At 30.3% G+C, this 21,966-nt stretch overlaps 1 protein-coding gene, 1 long non-coding RNA gene and 2 pseudogenes across 2 annotated transcripts; all 4 read left to right on the forward strand.

Moving 5' to 3' along the window:
* The first annotated feature begins 1,065 nt into the window (after nt 1-1,065).
* On the forward strand, nt 1,066-3,809 carry LOC121232159 (chloroplast envelope quinone oxidoreductase homolog; annotated as a pseudogene).
* Nucleotides 3,810-11,821: 8,012 nt separating this feature from the next.
* Nucleotides 11,822-12,818, forward strand: LOC121232160 (uncharacterized). The gene is made up of 2 exons (XR_005930385.1): nt 11,822-12,260; nt 12,561-12,818. It is a non-coding gene; the product is annotated as an uncharacterized lncRNA (long non-coding RNA).
* Nucleotides 12,819-13,410: 592 nt separating this feature from the next.
* Nucleotides 13,411-16,147, forward strand: LOC121232158 (chloroplast envelope quinone oxidoreductase homolog; annotated as a pseudogene).
* A 1,023-nt stretch (nt 16,148-17,170) lies between these two features.
* Nucleotides 17,171-20,522, forward strand: LOC107943455 (chloroplast envelope quinone oxidoreductase homolog). Its single transcript, XM_041117641.1, has 4 exons — nt 17,171-17,368; nt 17,992-18,133; nt 18,706-18,797; nt 19,697-20,522. Exons 1-4 carry the CDS (start codon nt 17,303-17,305, stop codon nt 20,384-20,386), a joined length of 990 nt encoding a protein of 329 aa, XP_040973575.1. The 5' UTR covers nt 17,171-17,302; the 3' UTR covers nt 20,387-20,522.
* Nucleotides 20,523-21,966: the final 1,444 nt, after the last annotated feature.

The following is a 21,966-nucleotide window of genomic DNA, read 5'->3' on the forward strand; positions in this document are numbered from 1 at the left end:
GCCTAAATTTCAATTTAGTCCCTAAACCGAGACTAATTTTTATTCTTCATATTTGATCTTATATTTTTATACTAATTTCACTTTAACCTAAATTAAGCTGCCTATTTTCAATTAAACCCTTAAATTTTAAATTTTTCACAATTTAGTCCCTATTACTCAAAACTTATAATTTGTTCTATAATTTAATCCTTTTTCATTTCTAACTTAAAAATCTATCAATTTAATCCTTAATACTAAAATCATTCAACATTAATAACACTTAAAAACTTAATAATTGCTAAAATTTTAACATGAATTGAATAACCCTAGGTACCGGGATTCCAAAAACATACCAATTACAAGAAAAGATACTAAATTGACTAACAAATTAAATATTTTAACAATTTGAATCCCTAGGCGGTGCGTCTCCTTCTTTTCTTCTTTCTTTATTTTTCTTAGTTTGTATGTTCTTTTCTTGTTTTTTTACCTATTTTGTTTTATTATACTTTAATTATTATTATATAATATATATACATTTACATTATTAAGATAAAATATTTTAACTTTAATTATTATAATATAAGTATAATTACTACATTGGCCCTTTAAATAATTTTTAATTTATAATTCAACTTTCACCCTATACGTAATTTAGTCCTTATACTTAATTACTTTTAATTCAAGTAAATTCACTAAACTGAAACCTAATTAACTACACTACTAACTTTATAAATATTCATTAAAAATATTTACAAACTTAATTTACGAGAATAGAATTCCAAAAATACACTTTCTGACACACCAAAGTATGGGGTCATTACAAGTATAATCAACTACCATATTAAAAACATACAATTTTAGGTTGTATAATATGGTTTCTCATTGGACAAGTTGACGTATACCATAATTGAGATTAATCTTGTATAGAATAATAATGTCCTTCGATTTTAGGAAATTAATTTTCTTTTTCGGAATCATATTATTGAATGTTGATAATACTGATTAATCTTATCCAGAGCACTTTCTAGAAAAGATTAAACAGACAACATGAAATACTTTCACTGAGCATTTGGTTGAGAAATCTTTTATCAGAAAAGCAACTATCATAGATTCAAATTAAAAATTGTTACTATAAAATATAAATAACTTCTCCTATCACCTTAACATACAAATATATATTAAAACATTTGGTTGACGAAAACTAAATCATACAAATCCCAACTACGGTATCCAAACGCCATCCTTAAAAAAAAAAGCTTCGATTTGATCTCTTTTAGTGAAAAAAATGGCTGAAAATCTTATGCATGCTTTACAATATAACAGCTATGGCGGAGGCGCTGCTGCTTTGAAGGTTAAAATCTACATACGATTATTTATTTTCCTTTTTTTTCTTTTTTTGTACTGTTTTTCTTCATATAGTTTTGTTTGGTTGAGATATTAGTTCGTCTTTTAAGTGGAGATTTCAATTAAGGTTGTTAATTTAGTGTTTATATTGATCTAAGTTTGTTCTTCGGATTCAAAATTCTATTAGTTAAATTTGTTATTGAAGAAAGCGTGAAGATGATTCCAGTGAGTGCCGTGAGTTACTAAGGAAGTGGAATTTTCTGGAACGGAAATGAACTAGGGATTTGGTATTCGGAATTAAAATTTCACAAAAAGGATCTGAGATTGAGAGGTTGACTTGATGGAGAAGTTAAGTCTTGACCCATTTTATCGTCGGATTCAAATTTTTATTAGTTAAATTTGTGATTGAAAGCATATAGATAATTTGAATTAGTGCCGCAAAGCACTAGGATAGTGGAATTTTCTGGAATTGAAGTAAATTAAGGATTTGCTGAGACGGAGAGGTTGATACTTTACAGTGAAGTTAAGTGTTTTAAATTTTTTATATGGAACTGCTTGATATAAACTTGAAAAAATAATAGCCAGCGACTTGATGTCATAACAGCTTTGAATTTTGTGCTTGTTCCAGCATGTTGAAGTTCCGATCCCCACTCCAAGTAAAGGTGAAATTTTGCTTAAGCTGGAGGCAACTAGTCTAAACCCAATTGACTGGAAAATACAGAAAGGGATTCTGCGCCCAGTTTTACCAAGAAAATTTCCCCACATACCTGGTAGTTTATATATTCTCGAGACTCTTTTCTTTTTATCGATGTTTGAACCAGACCAATAGAGGTACCGGTCCGGAGAATGGCTTTGAACCGGTACAGACCGGTTGAACTGATGGTTTACATTTGTGGAGTTTGCTTTAGTTGCAACTATTGATGGGAAAAAATGTGTCTATTTGTTAACTCAAGTTATCATTAAAGGACAGAATTTGTCTACTTGTTAAGGCATATCCTTCTTTTATAATTAACCAACAAAATAATAGACTGGATTGTAGGTCTCTTAGTTTAAGCACTTGTGGTTATTTGATAGTAATTTTTGGCATCCTATTGTCATAGAGCTAATGCTTTTAAAACGTGAAGATCTGATATCTCAAATGAAAGTTGTCTAGCTATATACCATTTGCAAGTTACATTAAAGAACCTGTCTTACAGTAAGCTTTGCAGTTTTCTCTCTGTTGATATTTGGATCGCCGCGTTTTAATCATCGATTAAAGATTTTTATTTTCCTGTGCAGCAAGTGATGTAGCCGGAGAAGTCGTAAAGGTTGGACCAGGAGTCACAAATTACAAAGTTGGGGATAAAGTTGTATCTCTTCTTGATCATTTGGTAAAGTTCTCATTCTCATTCTTAACATCCCCCCCTCCCCCCCCCCAAAAAAAAAAAAATACAGCATAAAATGTCTGGCCCTGTAGTCTCGTATTATAGACGAATCAATATCAATTATGTACATTGCTATGGCCATATTCTAATATGAATTATATTTGCAATGATAGACTGGTGGACTAGCTGAATATGCTGTGGCTACGGAGAATCTGACAGTTGCAAGGCCACCAGAAATATCAGTTGCCGAAGCTGCTGGTTTACCCATGGCTGGTCTCACAGCTCACCGAGCAGTCACCCATGGGGCTGGGGTCAAGCTTGACGGAAGTGGCCAGCAATTAAACCTCTTGATTACTGCTGCTTCAGGTGGTGTAGGTCATTATGCAGTTCAACTAGCAAAGCTTGGAAACACACATGTAACAGCTACTTGTGGGGCTCGTAATCTGGATTTTGTCAAAAGCCTCGGAGCAGATGAGGTTCTTGACTACAAAACTCCTGACGGTGCAGCTCTGAAAAGCCCTTCCGGTCGCAAATACGATGTAGTTATCCACTGTGCTTCTGGTATTCCTTGGTCTACCTTTGAACCTAATCTAAGTTCAAACGGGAAGGTAATCGACATAACCCCTGGTCTTAGTGCTTTCCTAACTTGTGCTATAAAAAAGCTTACCTTCTCAAAGAAGAAGCTGGTACCACTCTTTATGTCACCGAAAAGGAGAACCTCGATTATCTGGTTAACTTAATGAAAGACGGGAAGCTGAAGACGGTAATCGATTCAAAGTATCCCCTAAGTAAGGCTGAGGAAGCATGGGCTAAGAGCATTGATGGTCATGCCACTGGTAAGATCATTGTGGAGCCTTAATCTATGAAATATTACTTTATACTTACTGCAGTGATGCTTGGAGGTCATGCTGCTTGTGTGTATAATTAGGATTTGTGTATCTTGAAAATTATGTGTATGAAATGTATGGTTAATATACACATTGGATGACATTGCAAAATTTTCTTAATGTGTTATAAGCTTTGTATTCACAAATTTAGCTCTTCTTTTATATGTTTCCTACTTTTCCTTACTTTTTCTAATTGACAATTTGAGCAATGAAATGTTGTTGGGACGTGGAGTTATATGTGTTTTTTTTCATGTCTATTTTATAATTATGTTTGGAGTTAATAACCATCTTTTATAATAATGTCTATTTTAAGGTTAAAAATACTTGTTGAAAATTGTATGGTTGAAAATTGTATGGATTTTCATTGGATACATATTTCAATGTTTTTTTTAAAAAATTAAAGTTTAGCTTATGAATTAAATTTCTTGTGAATAATATCTATTATATATAATATTTGAAAGTTTATTGAGCAATTTTTTTATGAATTTTTTTATTTTAGAAAATATTTAAAATTTATGAAATTACCTTTTTTTATCCCATCTTCAATTATTTATTGTAACACATTGATTTTGATTTTATAGAATGTAGTAAAAATTTTAAAAAATGATTATATAAATAAATGTGACATTTATCATACTTTTAATTCACTTATAAAGTATAAAAAATTTTATTGACAATATATTAAATAATTACCTATTAATTTTTATTATTTTTAATTATATTCACGTTTGATTAACTTGTAATAACAATTTATTCCTCAATTCAAATAATATCCTCAACGCATGTGGAGTCTATTTTCGTTTGAAATATTTTTCCCAAGCCTTGCCATCATATCTGTATATTTGTTACCTTCTTTAAGGTTAATAAATAATGGCTTTCTTGTTTTTGGCAAAATTTTTACGTAAAATACTAACAATTTTGTGTCTGAAAACCGAAAGTTACTTTCAAATGTGTGCCTTTTATGCCTCTTGAGTTTCGTATTTTTCTAAGTTTTTAATTTCTTTAAATTATAAATTTTTTTAAAAAAATTATAATTTTTTATATTAAATCTCTTGATATAAAATTTCGCTAACAAAAAAAAAAGTGGTCATCTTCACATGTCAAATTTAAAATTTTGGCTTAAATATTCAATGACTCAAATTCATTTAACTCAAATTTAAAATTATCCAAACTCAAATAGATTTAAATATAAAATAATTTGAATTTGAAACTACACGAATACGAAACTACAAAACTCAAAATAGCCTATACAACCTCTATAAATTGAAATGATTCAAACTCAAAATTGACCCGATTTAATACTAACTTGAACCAATCAATTGATATAATTTACTTTTCTTATCAATAAAAATGGCCGCAAAAAGGCCATTGTATCACTTTCTTAGTATAGGTACATATTGATATTGACATTTTCGATGTATCATTTTAAGTTTATTGATGTTTTTAAGTATTTTTCACATGTGATTTTTTCTTTTCTCCAAGTTGTTTGCTTCTCATATTTTATTTTGCCCAAGACAATGTCAACCTTTAAGTTGGTTATTGCTCGCTTTTTTCTCCTTCCATCAATTCTTTCTTTCTTTATTTCTTCTTCTTATTCACTCCACATGTATTCTCTCTTTTCAGTTTGCAGATCTATTTTGTAGGTATTTTTGTTGTTTTCACAAGTTGTGATGGATAGATGACGATGCCTGTCATTCGCTAAAACTTCACTGGCTACCCGGTAGCTTTTCTTGGAAAATGAGTGGCTCTTCATTACCTTCTTAATTTGTTTCTGTTTTGAGAGTATTTCAGAACAATAAATGATTTCACGATTCGATTTGGGCTCGTGTTGTCTTAAGTTTTATATATATTTTTGTTTGTTTTTCCATTGTTTAATAAGTCTTCAGTTTTGGAAGTTTTTGATTGCTTTTGTAGCACGATTTTTAGTCTTGCTTATACATGTAATCTTAGTTTTACGAGTGATTTTTGAGATGATTTTGTTGTCGCCCTCTATAATTTGGTGAATGCTTGATTCTTTTGTCAATTTTTGCTCGCCGCTTTGGACCATCCGGGGCTAATATCCTTGTCATGTTAAATGCTTGCTGTACAATCTCGATTCTGCCCGGGCCTTAAATGCCCAATACACCCAATTTGCCTAGCCCAAAACCTACTTTTACAATCCCTAAACCCAACACTCAAAACCAGACTAAATTAAAACAAGCCCACTACCCGGTTACAGGCCCAGTTACATTTACAACATAAGCCCACCTACCCAATCCAACCCATTACAATTGAACCCATTAAAACTCTTAACCCATCAGACCCACTAACCCAAAACAACCATAACCCAACAACCTATTAAATACCCACAGCCCAATTACCCATCTGAATTAACCCAATAACCCAATTTGACCCAACAACCCAACCTAGCCCACCAAGCCCACATCTTTTTCAATTAAAAAAAAACCAGTCAAAAGAAACCCTAGGTGTGCCGCACCTAGGTCTCCCCTTGTCCCATCCACCATAGACGTCTGCCACCACCTACTCAGCACCGCTTCAACCACTACCTGCACAGCAAACAGAACACGCAACAGCAGCAAAGAATAAGAAATAGACAGTGTAACAAATGGGCTATAAAAGCCGAATGGAAAACTATTGTAAAAGGGAAGGAAAAAGTTTGTAAAAAATACAGAAAAATCAAAAGAGAAAAAACGGGCCATTCTTCATCAATACGAACAACAAATTTTAAAACAAAGAAATCAGTTCAAATCGAAGGAAAAAAAACAGTAAGCAATAAGCAGATTCAGTCCAAGGTAGCCAATATTTTTCTTTTTCATATGCACATCCATCTACACACATATACATAAAGATTTCATTTTTTATTTTTGATTACACGCGTATATATATACAAGAATAAAGAACATATAAAATATAAAAAAAGACCTAAAAATACCATTTTTTGAAAGTTCGGCCACCGTGTAAGGTGGCCGACGGCGACGGTGGCCTTCCGGGCCGGATTCTGGATTTGATCGAGAGAAAATAAGTTTCTCTCTCCCTCTTTTTTTCCTCAACACGCAGAAATGATTTAATTTTCAAAATTTTTTAACTTTTATAGTGGCCTGGAACGGCGTCGTTTTAGGCCTTGCACTTAAGCACTGAAACGGCGTCGTTTAGGTGCCGACCCGCGTGTTAACCCGACCCGCTCCAAGGATCTGCGTGTTTTTTATTGGAAGGGCTAATTTCACTTTTAGCCCCTCCGATTTTTTATGATTTCACAATTAGATTTATTGTGCTTTTAATTTGGCCCTACAATTTGTTGTACTTTTCAATTCGGTCCCCAATGCTGCTGCGCGTTTTAGCTGGAGGAGTTTATTCTGCATTTGGTCCCTCTAGGTCATGCGCGCGTTGCAATTTGATCCTGTTTCCTATTTTATTTCTAATTTCACCCCAATAATTCTATTTTGGTCTCAATTTCACCCTTTTTTTGTTTTCATTCTTAAATATTATTTGTAATATTAATTTTGCTATTATTACTGTTATATTATTGTTACTTATTATTATTATTATTGTTATGTACATTTTATTTATACTATTCTTAATATTATTATTATATGTATTATCATTATTATAAATATTAGTGTATATTTTTATTATACATGTATATATACTCTTTATATATGGTATTATTTTTAACATTATTATATTTACTATCATATTTATTATTTTTAATATATTATTATTTATTATTTTATTTTCCTTATCTCATTATTATATCATATTTTCTTTTTGTATTTTTTCTATTACTATTATTATTATTATTATGTAATAATGTATACCTTTTATGTACGTATATGTATATACATGTTTATATATGGTGTTACTTTATTATGTTATTTTAATATCTTTATTATATTTGCTTTTTATATTTTAATATTTTAATATTTTAATTATCATGATTACTATATATTAGTGTGTGAATTTTTTTATATATGTATATGTTTTTTAATATATTTATGTATATACTTATGTAGGTTGTTAATAGTCGTTTTTATTCTTAATATTTATATATTATGTAAATATTCTAATATTATATTGTATATATCTATATATATTTTTTGTATATATTATGTATATATGTTTTCAATATTGTATTTTACGTATATTATTATGTATATATTTTAATATTATTAGATATACATCTTTTATATTATTTTATGTATATTTCTAATATCATTGTATATTTCTAACATCATTATTATTTATATATATATGTATGTATGTATGCATTTATATAGCGTATGAATAGTTTTTTTATTTTATTATCATTTCTAATATATATATTATATATATTTTATATATTATGTATGTATTGTAATGTTATTAGTTACATATTTCTTATGCTTTTCCATGTATGTATTTTTTATATCATCTTATGTACGTATACAAACACTACGTTATATACGTATATAAATAATATAAAATTTTAATACCATATTATGTACGTATTGTTATCATATCTATTTTTATCCCTATTATATTTGTTTTTAATACTAGTACATACATTTTAGGAGTGTATATATACTTTTATATATAGTATTATTTTCATACATCATTATATTTATTATTATACCTATTATTTTCACTATTATCACTTATTATTTTATTTTAATATTATTATGTTTTTCATATATGTTATGTACATACATTTTTCAATATTTATTTCCTATATATATGTATTATGTATATATATTTTTTAACATTACTAGTTATATATTTTTACTATCTTATGTATATACTTCAAACACTATTACTATTTATATATATATATATATTTTTAAGTACATACTCTTAATATCATTATTATGTATATATATTCATTGTTTTTATTTCGTGTTTGATACTATTATTACGTTTAACATATCGCATGCATTATTATTGTCCTTAATATTGTTGTCGTATTTATTATGTGCTTCAATGTGTTTCTAAATCTTATTTTTTTTTCCTCGCCCATTTTATATCAATTGGTTGTTCACTATTTTAAAGATTTTTATTCATGTTTTTATAAATAAGGCAATGTACCGATTTAACATTAAGCCATAGATTTCATCGCTATATTAGATGAAATTTGTCGGCTCGTGTTAAAGACGGAACACCCTTCTAAAAAAACCGAAAAAACTAAAAGATTTTCATTTTTAATTAGATCATGATTAAATGTTAAATTGAATTCGTACTTTTGAAAATTAAGACAACACGAGTTTAATAATGATACCAATTTTGGGTGTCGCGAGGGTGCTAATACCTTACTTGTGCGTAACCAACTCCCGAACTCTATTTTTCTCTAGATTTTCACATAGATCCAAATTCAGCCTTCATTTTTGTTCAAGAATAAGTTTTCTTTTAAAAAAAGATGATTTATTAGGTGTCCGATCACACCTAGAAAAAGGATCGGTGGCGACTCCCCTTTTTAATAAAATCGAAAGTCATTTTGAAATTTTCAATAAATCGCCTCAATTAGCGACTCGAAAGCTAAAATTTTTACGTCGCTACACTTGCAACCACTCTAGATATATGGTGCTTGAGTTGTGACAAAGTCAATTGTCAACGTGTCATAATATTCTATTGATGCTTAGGCTAAAGCCTTTGTTGTGTTGACATATTTTGTCCTTTACTATATACGACGAGTGTTTATTATTTTTTTTCCTGAATTGTATGGCTCCATTCATTGAATGAATTAATGGATTTCCCTTTAAAAAAATTATTCACATATATATATTCAGGGGCGTAGCCAGGGGGGCTGGCATGGGCCCCGACCCCCCTAAAATGGAAAATTTTATTTTAGGCCATTGAAATTTTTTAAAAATTTTAAATTAGTAAAGATAAAATTGTACTTTGCCCTCCCTAAAATTATAAAAATTCAATTTAATCCTTTACAAATTATAAAAATATAAACTATAAAAAATTAAAATTTCATCCGACCCCCCCTAAAAAATTTTTCTGGCTTCGCCCCTGTATATATTTATAGTTAATTTTAGTTTTTTAATAAATGATGCATTATTTTAGTTAAAAAATAAATTATTATTGTATATGTCGAAACCATTTTCAAATCGAGTATTGGAAAATGGGAATCGATTTTAAAAACAAAAACGGGAGTCGCCACCAATCTTTTTAGGTGTGATTGGATCACCTTTAAAACATTTTGTTTTAAAATCATTAGTTTTGGTCCACGAAATAAAAGAACGGGTTCGGGAGTCAGTTACGTACGAGGAAGGATTAGCACCCTCGTAACGCCCAAAAGTTGGTACCTAATCGATTATCAAATGTCTTTAATGTCGGAAATTTAAAAAAAAAATTAAGATGTAGTGCTCTTTAAAATATTTTAACTTTGAAAATTGAGATTCACTCGCGTCAAAGTATTGACATTAAGTTAACCATTTTTGAAATTCCTATCTCGAAACAGCAAAACGCCATATCCAATAAGTTAGGACACATTGCTTTGAAATTCCAAGATAGTGGCTTGCATTTAGAAAACCTTTAAAAAAACTTAGAAGGGTACTTAATTATTCGAATTCAACGAGAAAAGTGGCAACCCAATAAGTTAGGGCACTACTTTCTCGAAATTTCCAAACACAAAGCATTGCCTTTATATTTTTTGAAATCCTTGAAGTCTCATTTTTAAAATCGATGCATGAAGGAGTGCATTAACATGATAAAACATAACATACAAGATAGTGTCGTAATCATTTTTTTTGAAAACGGGATCGACTTTGGTTTTGAAAGTGACAATTAAAACGGGAACGGATTTGAAATTGGATCCTTTCTATTAATATCGATTTTAAAATGCTTGAATTAGCTCAAATCGATTGTTTAAAGATTTCCTTATCTCGAGATATCGAAATATCACATTCCTTAAGTTAGGACATAATAACGTGAATTCCCCAAGCACAAGGTCGTCTTTTAATTTAAATGAGAGTTTCGTGTGTTTTAAAACTATAAAAGGATATTTAGCTATTTAGAGATAACGAGAAAATCGAAACCCCGTAAGTTAGGGCACAATTCCTCGATATCTCAAAATGCATAACATTGCCTTATTTGGAAAATTTCGTTTTTGAATAGTAGCGAATGCAATATTTAAACAACAAGTGTTATTTATTTGGAGTAAAAGTGGAACGATCCATATTGGATAAAACGTTGAAGTCTAATACACGATACGATGACGTGAGAAAAAAATATAGTAATGTGCATAGAATGATAGTGCGCGGAATAATAATGCATGAATAAAATATTACACTAGTGAATGACAATAATATGAAAATATAAATAACGAATCATAGTACATGCAATAGCAACAATCATACAACATTTAAATGATAACATCAATAAATAAGGACCAATGAATTAAAATGATAAAAAGGTATAAAACAAATTAAAATAAATAAAGTGTGAACAAATTTTAGAATGATAATAAATGAGTTTAAAATAAGTAATATAAAAAAGGTGTCTTAAAAATCCATTACCACACAAAGTAGAATTTAAAAAAAATGAATAATTTTATATAATATGTATATATAAAAGGGGTAAAATGATATGTAAAAAAACCTAAAATAAATAATGATAAAATCATTTGAAATAAGTAAAATGGGTTTAAAATAAAGTATATAAAATAATTTTAAAATAAGTAATATATAATAGTTAATTTAAAATGATATATAACAAGTTTAAAAAAACATATAATATGTGAAAGAATTAAAAAGGGACAATATAAATATACTTTGTAATAGTAACAATTCAAAGATAATAAAGAGAGAGTTATTTGAAATACATAATATACAATAATAACTTAAAATATATATAAAAAAATTAAAATAAATATATAATAATTTTTGAAGAATTATAAATATATAAAAAGCTTGAAATAAACTATATATATACATATATATAATAGGTAAGGAATAAAAAAAATACATATAAAGTAGATTAAGGTAATATATATACATAAAGCAAGTTAAGATAAATAATAAGAATTTGAATAATCAAAACATTAAAATAAGTTAGAATAGATATAAATAAGTAACATATAAAATATTTGAAATAATATGTAAATAAAACAAACACAAAAAAAGGTTAATAAGTGAATTAAATAGATTTAGGTCATGACTAAAAATAAATTAAAATTCGAGGTATAAAAGTATAAATACTGAAAAGTTAATTAAGGATAAAAACGAAAACCAAATAGGATCTGAGGGCTAAATTTTAAAACAAAAGAAGACAGAAAATGAGGCTGATTGAATTGCATAAATATCCCTTTTAGGGAAAATGCCAAACCCCCCCCACCATACCAAACGTCATCATCTCATCGTCATCATTTAAAAACAAAACCTTTCTTTTTCATTTCATCTCCAGTTCCTTTTTTTTTCAACAGAGAGCCTTTTTTTTTTTTTGCTTTCTCTCATTTCCCTTTTCTCCCCACCCCTTGGTTTCTCTCTTTTTGGCTAGGGTTTTAAGACCCATCCTAGCCGCCGTCGTCCCGACTCCGCCATGGGTGGTGGTTAAAACCGCAAGGGACGTTTTTAGGCCCGTTTCAGAGCTATTCAAATGCCACGTTTCCTTTAGCCCGAAGACGAGAAGGAAGGAGATCCTTTTACCCCCTTTGGAATCGACTCTGTCGACGGAGATGAGGCTCCGTCGGCGCGGCTCTGGTGCGGTCCAGGTAAGTGTTTCCTTCCTTTTTGTTTAGAGAATAAATTTCTAAAAAAAATATGATATGAAATATAAAAAATACCAAAAGAACATGAGAATAGAAATCGAAATCGACCTTCCTCTTTTTTTTTGCTTTTTTGATTGCTTAATATGTGTGATACAATTTTTGTATCTTCCCCCCACTTTGTTTTGACTTCTTCTTGGCTTTATAGCCGATTACAATAGTAGAAAAATATTGTTTTTCTTTGTCTCTACCACTGTTCGTGTCTTGTTTCGGTTTTCTACTCCTTGTTTGTCTTTTCTTTTGCAGGTGTGGTCAGAGGCGTGGAGGGCAGAAGGTATGGGCGATGGTATGGGACGCCTGTTTCAGGTGTTGTGCACCCTGAGGCCAGCACATGGAGGCAGCGGCGCAAGGCTTGTGGAGCTAGGGTTTGAATTGTTGAAAAGTTTTAAGATAGTTGGGTTAGGATTTTGACTTGGGCTTGGGTATTGGGTTAATGGGCTGATCTGGTCTGTATTTTGATTTGTAAAAGGACGGTATAAATGGACATTTTGATTTTTTTCAAAATTTGGTTTATTTATTTTAAGGCCGGGGCAAAATATAGGTTCTACAGTATACATGTAAATATATCTCAATTATATCCATATATAAATATAAGTTTTAAAATTATTAATTTTTTTTCAATAATTTAATCTAATAACTATTAATTTGAAATTTACTTGTAGAAAAATTAAAATAGTTAAGATAAAAAAATTTAAAATTAGCTGAAATACCAAAATTTTGTACTAGTCAGTACAAGTCAGTATTGACCAAAAAAAGTTGAAACACACCGAAAATTTAACCAAAATGGAACGTAGACTATTTTATACTGGTTTAGAATCGGAATGGTATGATCAATAACCAGTTCATTACCAACTACCATATTAAAAGCATACAATTTTGGGTTGTATAATATAGTTTCTGATCGGATAAGTTGACGTTTACCATAATTAAGATCAATTTTGTATAGAATAACAAAGTCATTCAATTTTAACGAATCAATAAATGTTTTCGAAATCGTAATATTCTGATTAATCTTTTCAATACGAGTACTTTCTGAAAAGATAAGTGTGCTCCACTCCTATAAACAGATAACCACATGATTGGAGAAACGCTTTGACTGAGCATTTGGTTGAGAAATTTTTTATCAGGAAAGGAAATATCATAGATTCAAATTCAAAATTGTTACTATAAAATATTAATAACTTCTCCTATCACCTTAACATACAAATATATATTAAAACAAAAACTAAATAATACAAATCCCACCGACGGTATCCAAACGCCATTCTCTGAACTTCATTTTTCCTTCAAAATAAAGCTTCGATTTGATCTCTTTTAGTGAAAAAATGGCTGAAAATCTTATGCATGCTTTACAATATAACGGCTATGGCGGAGGCGCTGCTGCTTTGAAGGTGAAAATCTACTTCATTACAATGATTTATTTTGCTTTTCTTTTTTTTTTGTACTGTTTTTCTTCATTTAATTTTGTTTGGTTGAGATATTAGTTCGTCTTTTAAGTGGAGATTTCAATTAAGGTTGTTAATCTAGTGTTTATATTGATCTAAGTTTGTTCTTCGGATTCAAAATTCTATTAGTTAAATTTGTGATTTAAGAAAGCATGAAGATGATTCCAATGTGTGCCGTGAGTTACAAAGGAAGTGGAATTTTCTGGAACGGAAATGAACTAGGGATTTGGTATTCGGAATTAAAATTTCACAAAAAGGATCTGAGATTGAGAGGTTGACTTGATGGAGAAGTTAAGTCTTGACCCATTTTATCGTCGGATTCAAATTTTTATTAGTTAAATTTGTGATTGAAAGCATATAGATAATTTGAATGAGTGCCGCAAAGCACTAGGATAGTGGAATTTTCTGGAAATGAAGTAAATTAAGGATTTGCTGAGACGGAGAGGTTGATACTTGACAGTGAAGTTAAGTGTTTAAATTTTTTATATGGACCTGCTTGATATAAACTTGAAAAAATAACCGGCAGGGACTTGATTTTATAACGCTGTGAATTTTTGTGCTTTTTACAGCATGTTGAAGTTCCGATCCCAACTCCAAATAAAGGTGAAATTTTGCTTAAACTGGAGGCAATTAGTCTAAACCCAGCTGACTGGAAAATACAGAAAGGGATGCTGCACCCACTTTTACCTAGAAAATTCCCCTTCATACCTGGTAGTTTATATATTCTCGAGACTCTTTCTTTTTATGAATGATGTTTGAACCAGACCGGTAGGGGTACCAGTCCAGATAATGGCTTTGAACCGGTACAGACCGGTTGAACCGATGGTTTACATTTGTGGAGTTTGCTTTAATTGCAACTATTGATGGGAAAAAATGTGTCTATTTGTTAACTCAAGTGATCATTAAAGGACAGAATTTGTCTAGTTGTTAAGGCATATCCTTTTTTATAATTAACCAACAAAATAATAGACTGGTTTGTAGGTCTCTTAGTTTAAGCATTTGTGGTTATTTGATGGTAATTTTTGGCATCCTATTGTCATAGAGCTAATGCTTTTAAAACTTGAAGATTTGATATCTCAAATGAAAGTTGTCTAGCTATATACCATTTGTAAGTTATATTAAAGAACCAGTCTTCAGTAAGCTTTGCAGTTTTCTCTCTGTTGATATTTGGATCGCCGCATTTTAATCATCGGTTAAAGATTTTTATTTTCTTGTGCAGCAAGTGATGTAGCCGGAGACGTCGTAAAGGTTGGACCAGGAGTCACAAATTACAAAGTTGGGGATAAAGTTGTGTCTCTGCTTCATCATTTTGTAAGTTCTCATTCTCATTCTTAACCCCGCCACCCCCCCCCCCCAAAAAAAAAAAACCAACATAAAAAGTCCTGCCCTGTTGTCTTGTATTATAAACGAATCAATATCAATTATGTAGATTGCTATTGCCATCTTCTAATATGAATTAGATTTGAAATGATAGACCGGAGGTGGACTAGCTGAATATGCTGTGGCTAAGGAGAATCTGATAGTTGCAAGGCCACCAGAAATACCAGTTGCCGAAGCCGCTGGTTTACCCATGGCTGGTCTCACAGCTCACCAAGCTGTCACCCATGGGGCTGGGGTCAAGCTTGACGGAAGTGGCCAGCAATTAAACCTCTTGATTACTGCTGCTTCAGGTGGTATAGGTCATTATGCAGTTCAACTAGCAAAGCTTGGAAACACACATGTAACAGCACTTGTGGGGCTCGTAATCTGGATTTTGTCAAAAGCCTCGGAGCAGACGAGGTTCTTGACTACAAAACTCCCGACGGTGCAACTCTGAAAAGCCCTTCCGGTCGCAAATACGATGTAGTTATCCACTGTGCTTCTGGTATTACTTGGTCTACCTTTGAACCTAATCTAAGTTCAAACGGGAAGGTAATCGACATAACCCCTGGTCTTAGTGCTTTCCTGACTTGTGCTATGAAAAAGCTTACCTTCTCAAAGAAGAAGATGGTACCACTGCAATTGTCACCTAAAAAGGAGAACCTCGATTATCTGGTAAACTTAGTGAAAGACGAGAAGCTTAAGACGGTAATCGATTCAAAGTATCCCCTAAGTAAGGCTGAGGAAGCATGGGCTAAGAGCATTGATGGTCATGCCACTGGTAAGATCATTGTGGAGCCTTAATCTATGAAATATTACTTTTTACTTACTACAGTGATGCTTGGTGGTCATGCTGCTTGTGTGTATAATTGGGATTTGTGTATCTTAAAAATTATGTGTATGAAATGTATGGTTAATATACACATTGGATGACATTGCAAAAATTTCTTAATGTGTTATAAGCTTTGTATTCACAAATTTAGCTCTTCTTTTATATGTTTCCTACTTTTCCTTACTTTTTCTAGTTGATAAATTGAGCAATGAAATGTTGTTATGACTTAGATTTATATGTGTTTTTTTTTTCATGTCTATTTTATAATTTATATTCGGAATTAATAGTCATCTTTTTTAATAATCTCGATTTTAAGATTAAAAATACTTGTTGAAACTTGTATGGCTTTTCACTGGTAGCATATTTCAAAATTTTTTAAAATTAAAATTGTACTTATAAATTAAATTGCTTGTTAATAATATCTATTATATATAATATTTGAAAGTTTATTGAGCAAATTTTTTATGAATTATATTTTATTAAAAAATATTTAAAATTTATTAAATTACTTTTTTTATCTTATTTTCAATTATTTATTGTAACACATTAATTTTTATTTTTATAGGATGTAATAAAAAATAAAAATTAATTATATAAATAAGTGTGAACACAATTTATACATAATACAAAAGTTAATAACGAAAATTAATCTAAACTATTAAAAACTATTAAATCTTGTCACACATAATATAGGTGAAAATGCATGTAACAAAGTTTTAAAAAAATGAAAAACATTGATATGATAACAAAAAATGGAGTTAGAAAAATAAAAAAAATAATATTTTATGTTCAGGTTTCATTATATTTATCTATTTTTCTAGATTTTATATAAAAAACAAATAAAATTACCCTTAAAATTATTTCTATTACTAATTAAAAATAATAATTTTTTAATAAATTCACTCTTCAATATAGTGGAATAATAAATAATAGATAAATAATATATTTACTCATAAGTCTTCTCTCAATCTATAAATAAAAAAATAATATATTTTAGCATACTTAAACTTTCATTCTCTTATATTAACAATAATATTCATATAAATCAAACAAATACTCAATTTAACTTCACTCTAAGTTTATAATATATTAGAGAATTAAATATGGTAACAGATAATAGATAACAAATTAAACATTTCGAGAGATTTCTTGCAAAATCATCGAGGGTGTATCCGTCAAGTCAACAATGTGGTCCCCATTTGTTTAAATGGTTATGGCTATCGCCTAGCAGTTAACAATACGAATCCCCACCTACGTTATCCTCCGCCATTCTCTGAACTTTATTTTTCCTTCGAAAAAAAAAAACAAAACAAAACAAAAAAACTTCGATTTTATCTCTTTTAACGAAAAAAATGGCTGAAAATCTTATGCATGCTTTACAATATAACAGCTATGGCGGAGGCGCTGCTGGTTTGAAGGTAAATATCTACTTTCTTATGATGATTTATTTTGCTTTCCGTAGTGTTTTGTCGCATATATAATTTTGTTTAGTTGAGATATTAATTCGTTTTTTAAGTGAAGATTGCAAAAGGTTTTTAATCTAGTGTTTATATTGATCTAAGTTTGCTCTTCGGATTCAAAATACTATCAGTTAAATTTGTGATTGAAAAAGCATGAAGATGATTTCAGTGAGTGCCGTGAGTTACTATGGAAGTGGAATTTTCTGGAACGGAAATGAACTAGGGATTTGCTATTCGGAATTAAAATTTCACAAAAAGGATCTGAGATTGAGAGGATGACTTGATAGTTAAATGTTGAGCGATTTTATCGTCGGATTCAAAATTTTATTTGTTAAATTTGTGATGGAAAGCATATGGATAATTTGAATGAGTGCTGCGAGGCAGTAGGATAGTGGAATTTTCTGGAATGGGAGTAAATTAAGGATTTGCTCTTTTGAAGAGATCTGAGACTGAGGCTGGTACTTGACAGTGAAGTTGAGTGTTTAAATTTTTTATATGGACCTGCTTGATATAAGCTTGAAAAACTAATAGCCAGCGACTTGATGTCATAACGGCTTTGAATTTTTTTGTGCTTGTTACAGCATGTTGAAGTTCCGATCCCCACTCCAAATCAAGGTGAAATTTTGCTTAAACTGGAGGCAACTAGTCTAAACCCAGTTGACTGGAAAATACAGAAAGGGATGCTGCGCCCATTTTTACCTAGAAAATTCCCCTACATACCTGGTAGTTTATTTATTTTATCCTTTCACGACTGTTTTGGTCTTGAAATATTATCGAGACTCTTTTACTTTTACTTGGTTAGTGGTATTTGTATTTAATTTACACTATCTGTTAAGTATCTGAAGTTACATCAGTCTTCAATATCTGGGTTTGTTGTAGTACCATGTCAAATTCCCAATCAGTATTCAACTTGGAATCTAATTTGCTTCGATTTACATTGTGAAGTTTGCTTTAGTAGTAACAATTGATGGGAAGAAATGTGTATTTGTTAACTCAAGTTTTTATTAAAGGACAGAATTTGTCTATTTGTTAAGGCATATCTTTTTTCTATAATTAACCAACATAATAATAGACTGGTTGGTAGGTCTCCTAGGTTAAGCAGTTGTGGTTATTTGATGGTAATTTTTGGCATCCTATTGTCATGGAAGATTTGATATCTCAAACAAAAGTTGTCTATATATCGTTTGCAAATTATATTAAAGAACCCATCATCAGTAAGCTTTGTAGTTTTCTCTGTCTATATTTGGATTGCTGCATTTTAAGCATTGGTCAAAGAAAATTTTTTTCATGTGCAGCTTCTGATGTAGCGGGAGAAGTTGTAAAAGTTGGACCGGGAGTCACAAATTACAAAGCTGGGGATAAAGTTGTGTCTATGCTCCATCATTTTGTAAGTTCTCATTCTCATTCTCAATCCTTCCCCCCACCTGAAAAAAAAAATTAGCATAAAAGGTCTGGCCCTTAGGCTCTCAACTGGCATGTCATTAATCATTCTGAGAACAATCAGAAAGGAGATTTCTTCATGAAAAGTGGAAGAATCACCGGCATTTTACTAGCTTAATAGATCACAATTTGAAAAATAGTTAATGATATTTGTGTTTTTGGTATTAGCTCAAGCAATTAATTGAGCACCGTGCTTGGTAGGACTTTAGGCAACAATTCTTGAGGTAAAATATGGATCTCCTTATGGCCAAAAAATCAACTTCAGAATCCAACAATGACAGAACAACATAAATTGTAGCCCCATAAAAAGGATTTTTATGGACTGGTTCTACATTTTTTGTTCTAAATAAACCATGTTGATCTTCCAATGAGTGATCTTGATTAGCTCTAGTTATGAGAACTGGTTAGCATTGGCCTGCTTGCCTGATTAGATTAATCAAAGTAAATTGAAGCTGTCATCCCCAGAATTTGAAATCCTGAAAGCTTTTGGCTTTCTTTATTTTGCTTGTATTGATAGTGATGCTAGAGAAATATAGGTATATTCGATGTTTCACTGGCCTTATTACAACTATAGGATTATCCTGAGACCCCAGATTTTATTACAACTTCTACTTTTCATATCGAGTCATATCGTGTTTAGAATGCAAAAACTATCTACGTGGATATCATTTCTGAGGTAGTGATTTTACTCTCATCATGTGGCCATTTGGCTGAGAGAAACTTAGATATCATTACTGCAGGCCAGTGGTTCGGTGAATTTATCTTCTATTCGTATTATCAATGAATCAGTATCAGTTATGTCGATTGCTATGGCTATCTTCTATTATGAATTATTTGCAATGATAGACTGGAGGTGGACTAGCTGAATATGCTGTGGCTAAGGAGAATCTGACCGTTGCAAGGCCACCAGAAGTATCAGCTGCCGAAGGTGCAGGTTTGCCTGTTGCTGGTCTTACAGCTCACCAGGCACTCACCCAGTCGGCTGGGGTCAAGCTTGATGTAAGTGGCCAGCAAGTAAACCTCTTGATTACTGCTGCTTCAGGTGGTGTAGGTCAATATGCAGTTCAACTAGCAAAGCTTGGAAACACCCATGTGACAGCCACTTGTGGGGCTCGCAATCTGGATTTTGTCAAAAGCCTCGGAGCAGATGAGGTTCTTGACTACAAAACTCCCGATGGTGCAGCTCTAAAAAGCCCTTCGGGTCGCAAATATGATGCAGTGATCCACTGTGCAATGGGCATTCCTTGGTCTACCTTTGAACCTAATCTAAGTTCAAACGGGAAGGTAATCGATATAACCCCGGGTCCTAGTGCTCTGCTAACTTTTGCTATGAAAAAGCTTACCTTCTCAAAGAAGAACCTGGTACCACTGCTATTGTCACCTAAGAAGGAGAACCTTGAATATCTCGTTAACTTAGTGAAAGATAAGAAGCTTAAGACGGTAATTGATTCAAAGCATCCCTTAAGTAAGGCTGAAGAAGCATGGGCTAAGAGCATTGATGGCCATGCCACTGGTAAGATCATTGTGGAGCCTTAATCTATGAAATATTACTTTATACTTACTACAGGGATGCTTGAAGGACATATTGCTTGTTTGTATAATTATGATTTTTTTGCACTTTGAAATTTATGTTTATGGAATGTTTGGTTAATATATTGCAAAATTTTCTTAACGTGTTGTAAGCTTCGAATTCACAAATTTAACTCTGCTTTCATGTGGCTCCTACATCTCCTTGCTTTTCTTGGTTGATAATTTGAACAATGAAATGTTGTTGGAAGTTGGACCATCTTGTGTTTTTTATTTCCCAGTTAATGGTTATTTTTCCTTGTAATATCATTTTCAAGGTTTAAATTTGCAATATTTCTTTGATAGTGTCGTGTCTCTTATCATTACATTTAATACTTGTTGGTATTTGTATACTTTTTTATATTCCAATTTTTTTTAAATTAAAATTTTGCTTTATCAATATTTATGATATTAAAATATTTGAAAGTTTAATTTTGTCAATTTTATTTAGTTCTAAAATATTTAAAAATGATTAAATTATTTTTTTTATTGTAACACATTAATTTTGATTTTTATCGTTGTCAATTAAATTGATCTTGTGACATTAAATTATTCATCAGTTAAAATTATATCTTTGTAGAGTTTTTAAAAATAATATATGGAATAATTATTGTTTAAGTACATATTGTACATCTGTTACCTTCTCATCAGTTTGTACTGATGATTAAGAATCATGCAATCTATGGTTGATGTATGCGATTCAATCAAAAATCTATCATCATAGTTCATGCATTGACTAATCATTTCAACTGATTTTTTTAGCCTTGACTATAATAATTTATTGGTCAAATTTTACTTATTTGTACTTGTAGGATGCGTCAGGTATGAGTTTAATTTTTATAATTTAATTTATAAAATTTTTGAATTGATTTGTTTTAGTTATTATGATAATAATTAAATTTATTTCAATTAAATTTTATTTTAATTTTATATTATGTTTAAAGTTGTAAAATTTATCCATATTCTCTTATTTAGTAAATCTTAGTTTTTCAAAATTTGAAATTTTAGTCTTGACGTAAATGATAATTACTAAATCTATTAATTGATTTTTATGAGTGATATGTTAAAATAGAGTGATATGTTAAAATAGTAAGTTAACATTGACATAATATATTTACCGCATAAAATTTTAAAAATAATATAACTTAATTTAACCATTATTATTTAGTTAAAATTTTAAAAAATAAATATTCAAAATCAAACAAGTTAAAGTAAAAAACTAAACACACAACTTTTATATATATAGTACAATAATAAATAGTATAAATAAATTTAATCTATTAACAATTATTAGATTTCGTCATAAGGGTGAAAAATGTATGTAATAAATATAATAACAAAAAATAGTTTTGGATGAAGTGATAAAGTTAAAAGATTAAAAATCATAATGTTTTGAGTTTAAATCCCATTATCATGGCTATCTAATTTTTTAGATTTTATATGTAAAAGGATAAAATTACCTTTAAAATTATATTTAGTATTGATTTAAATGAGAAGTTTTTGAAATATTTACAATTGTAGTGTAGAGCAGGTTGAGCTTTGGGCGATTT

This window comes from Gossypium hirsutum, chromosome A07, assembly GCF_007990345.1.
Source record: "Gossypium hirsutum isolate 1008001.06 chromosome A07, Gossypium_hirsutum_v2.1, whole genome shotgun sequence".
NCBI classification, from domain to species: Eukaryota; Viridiplantae; Streptophyta; class Magnoliopsida; order Malvales; family Malvaceae; genus Gossypium; species Gossypium hirsutum.

Coding starts and splice junctions, on each gene's coding strand:
- LOC107943455 (XM_041117641.1), top strand. CDS start 17,303: ATGGCTGAAAATCTTATGCATGCTTTACAATATAACAGCTATGGCGGA. Junction 17,369..17,991: donor GAGGCGCTGCTGGTTTGAAG/GTAAATATCTAC, acceptor TGCTTGTTACAG/CATGTTGAAGTTCCGATCCC. Junction 18,134..18,705: donor AAAATTCCCCTACATACCTG/GTAGTTTATTTA, acceptor TTTCATGTGCAG/CTTCTGATGTAGCGGGAGAA.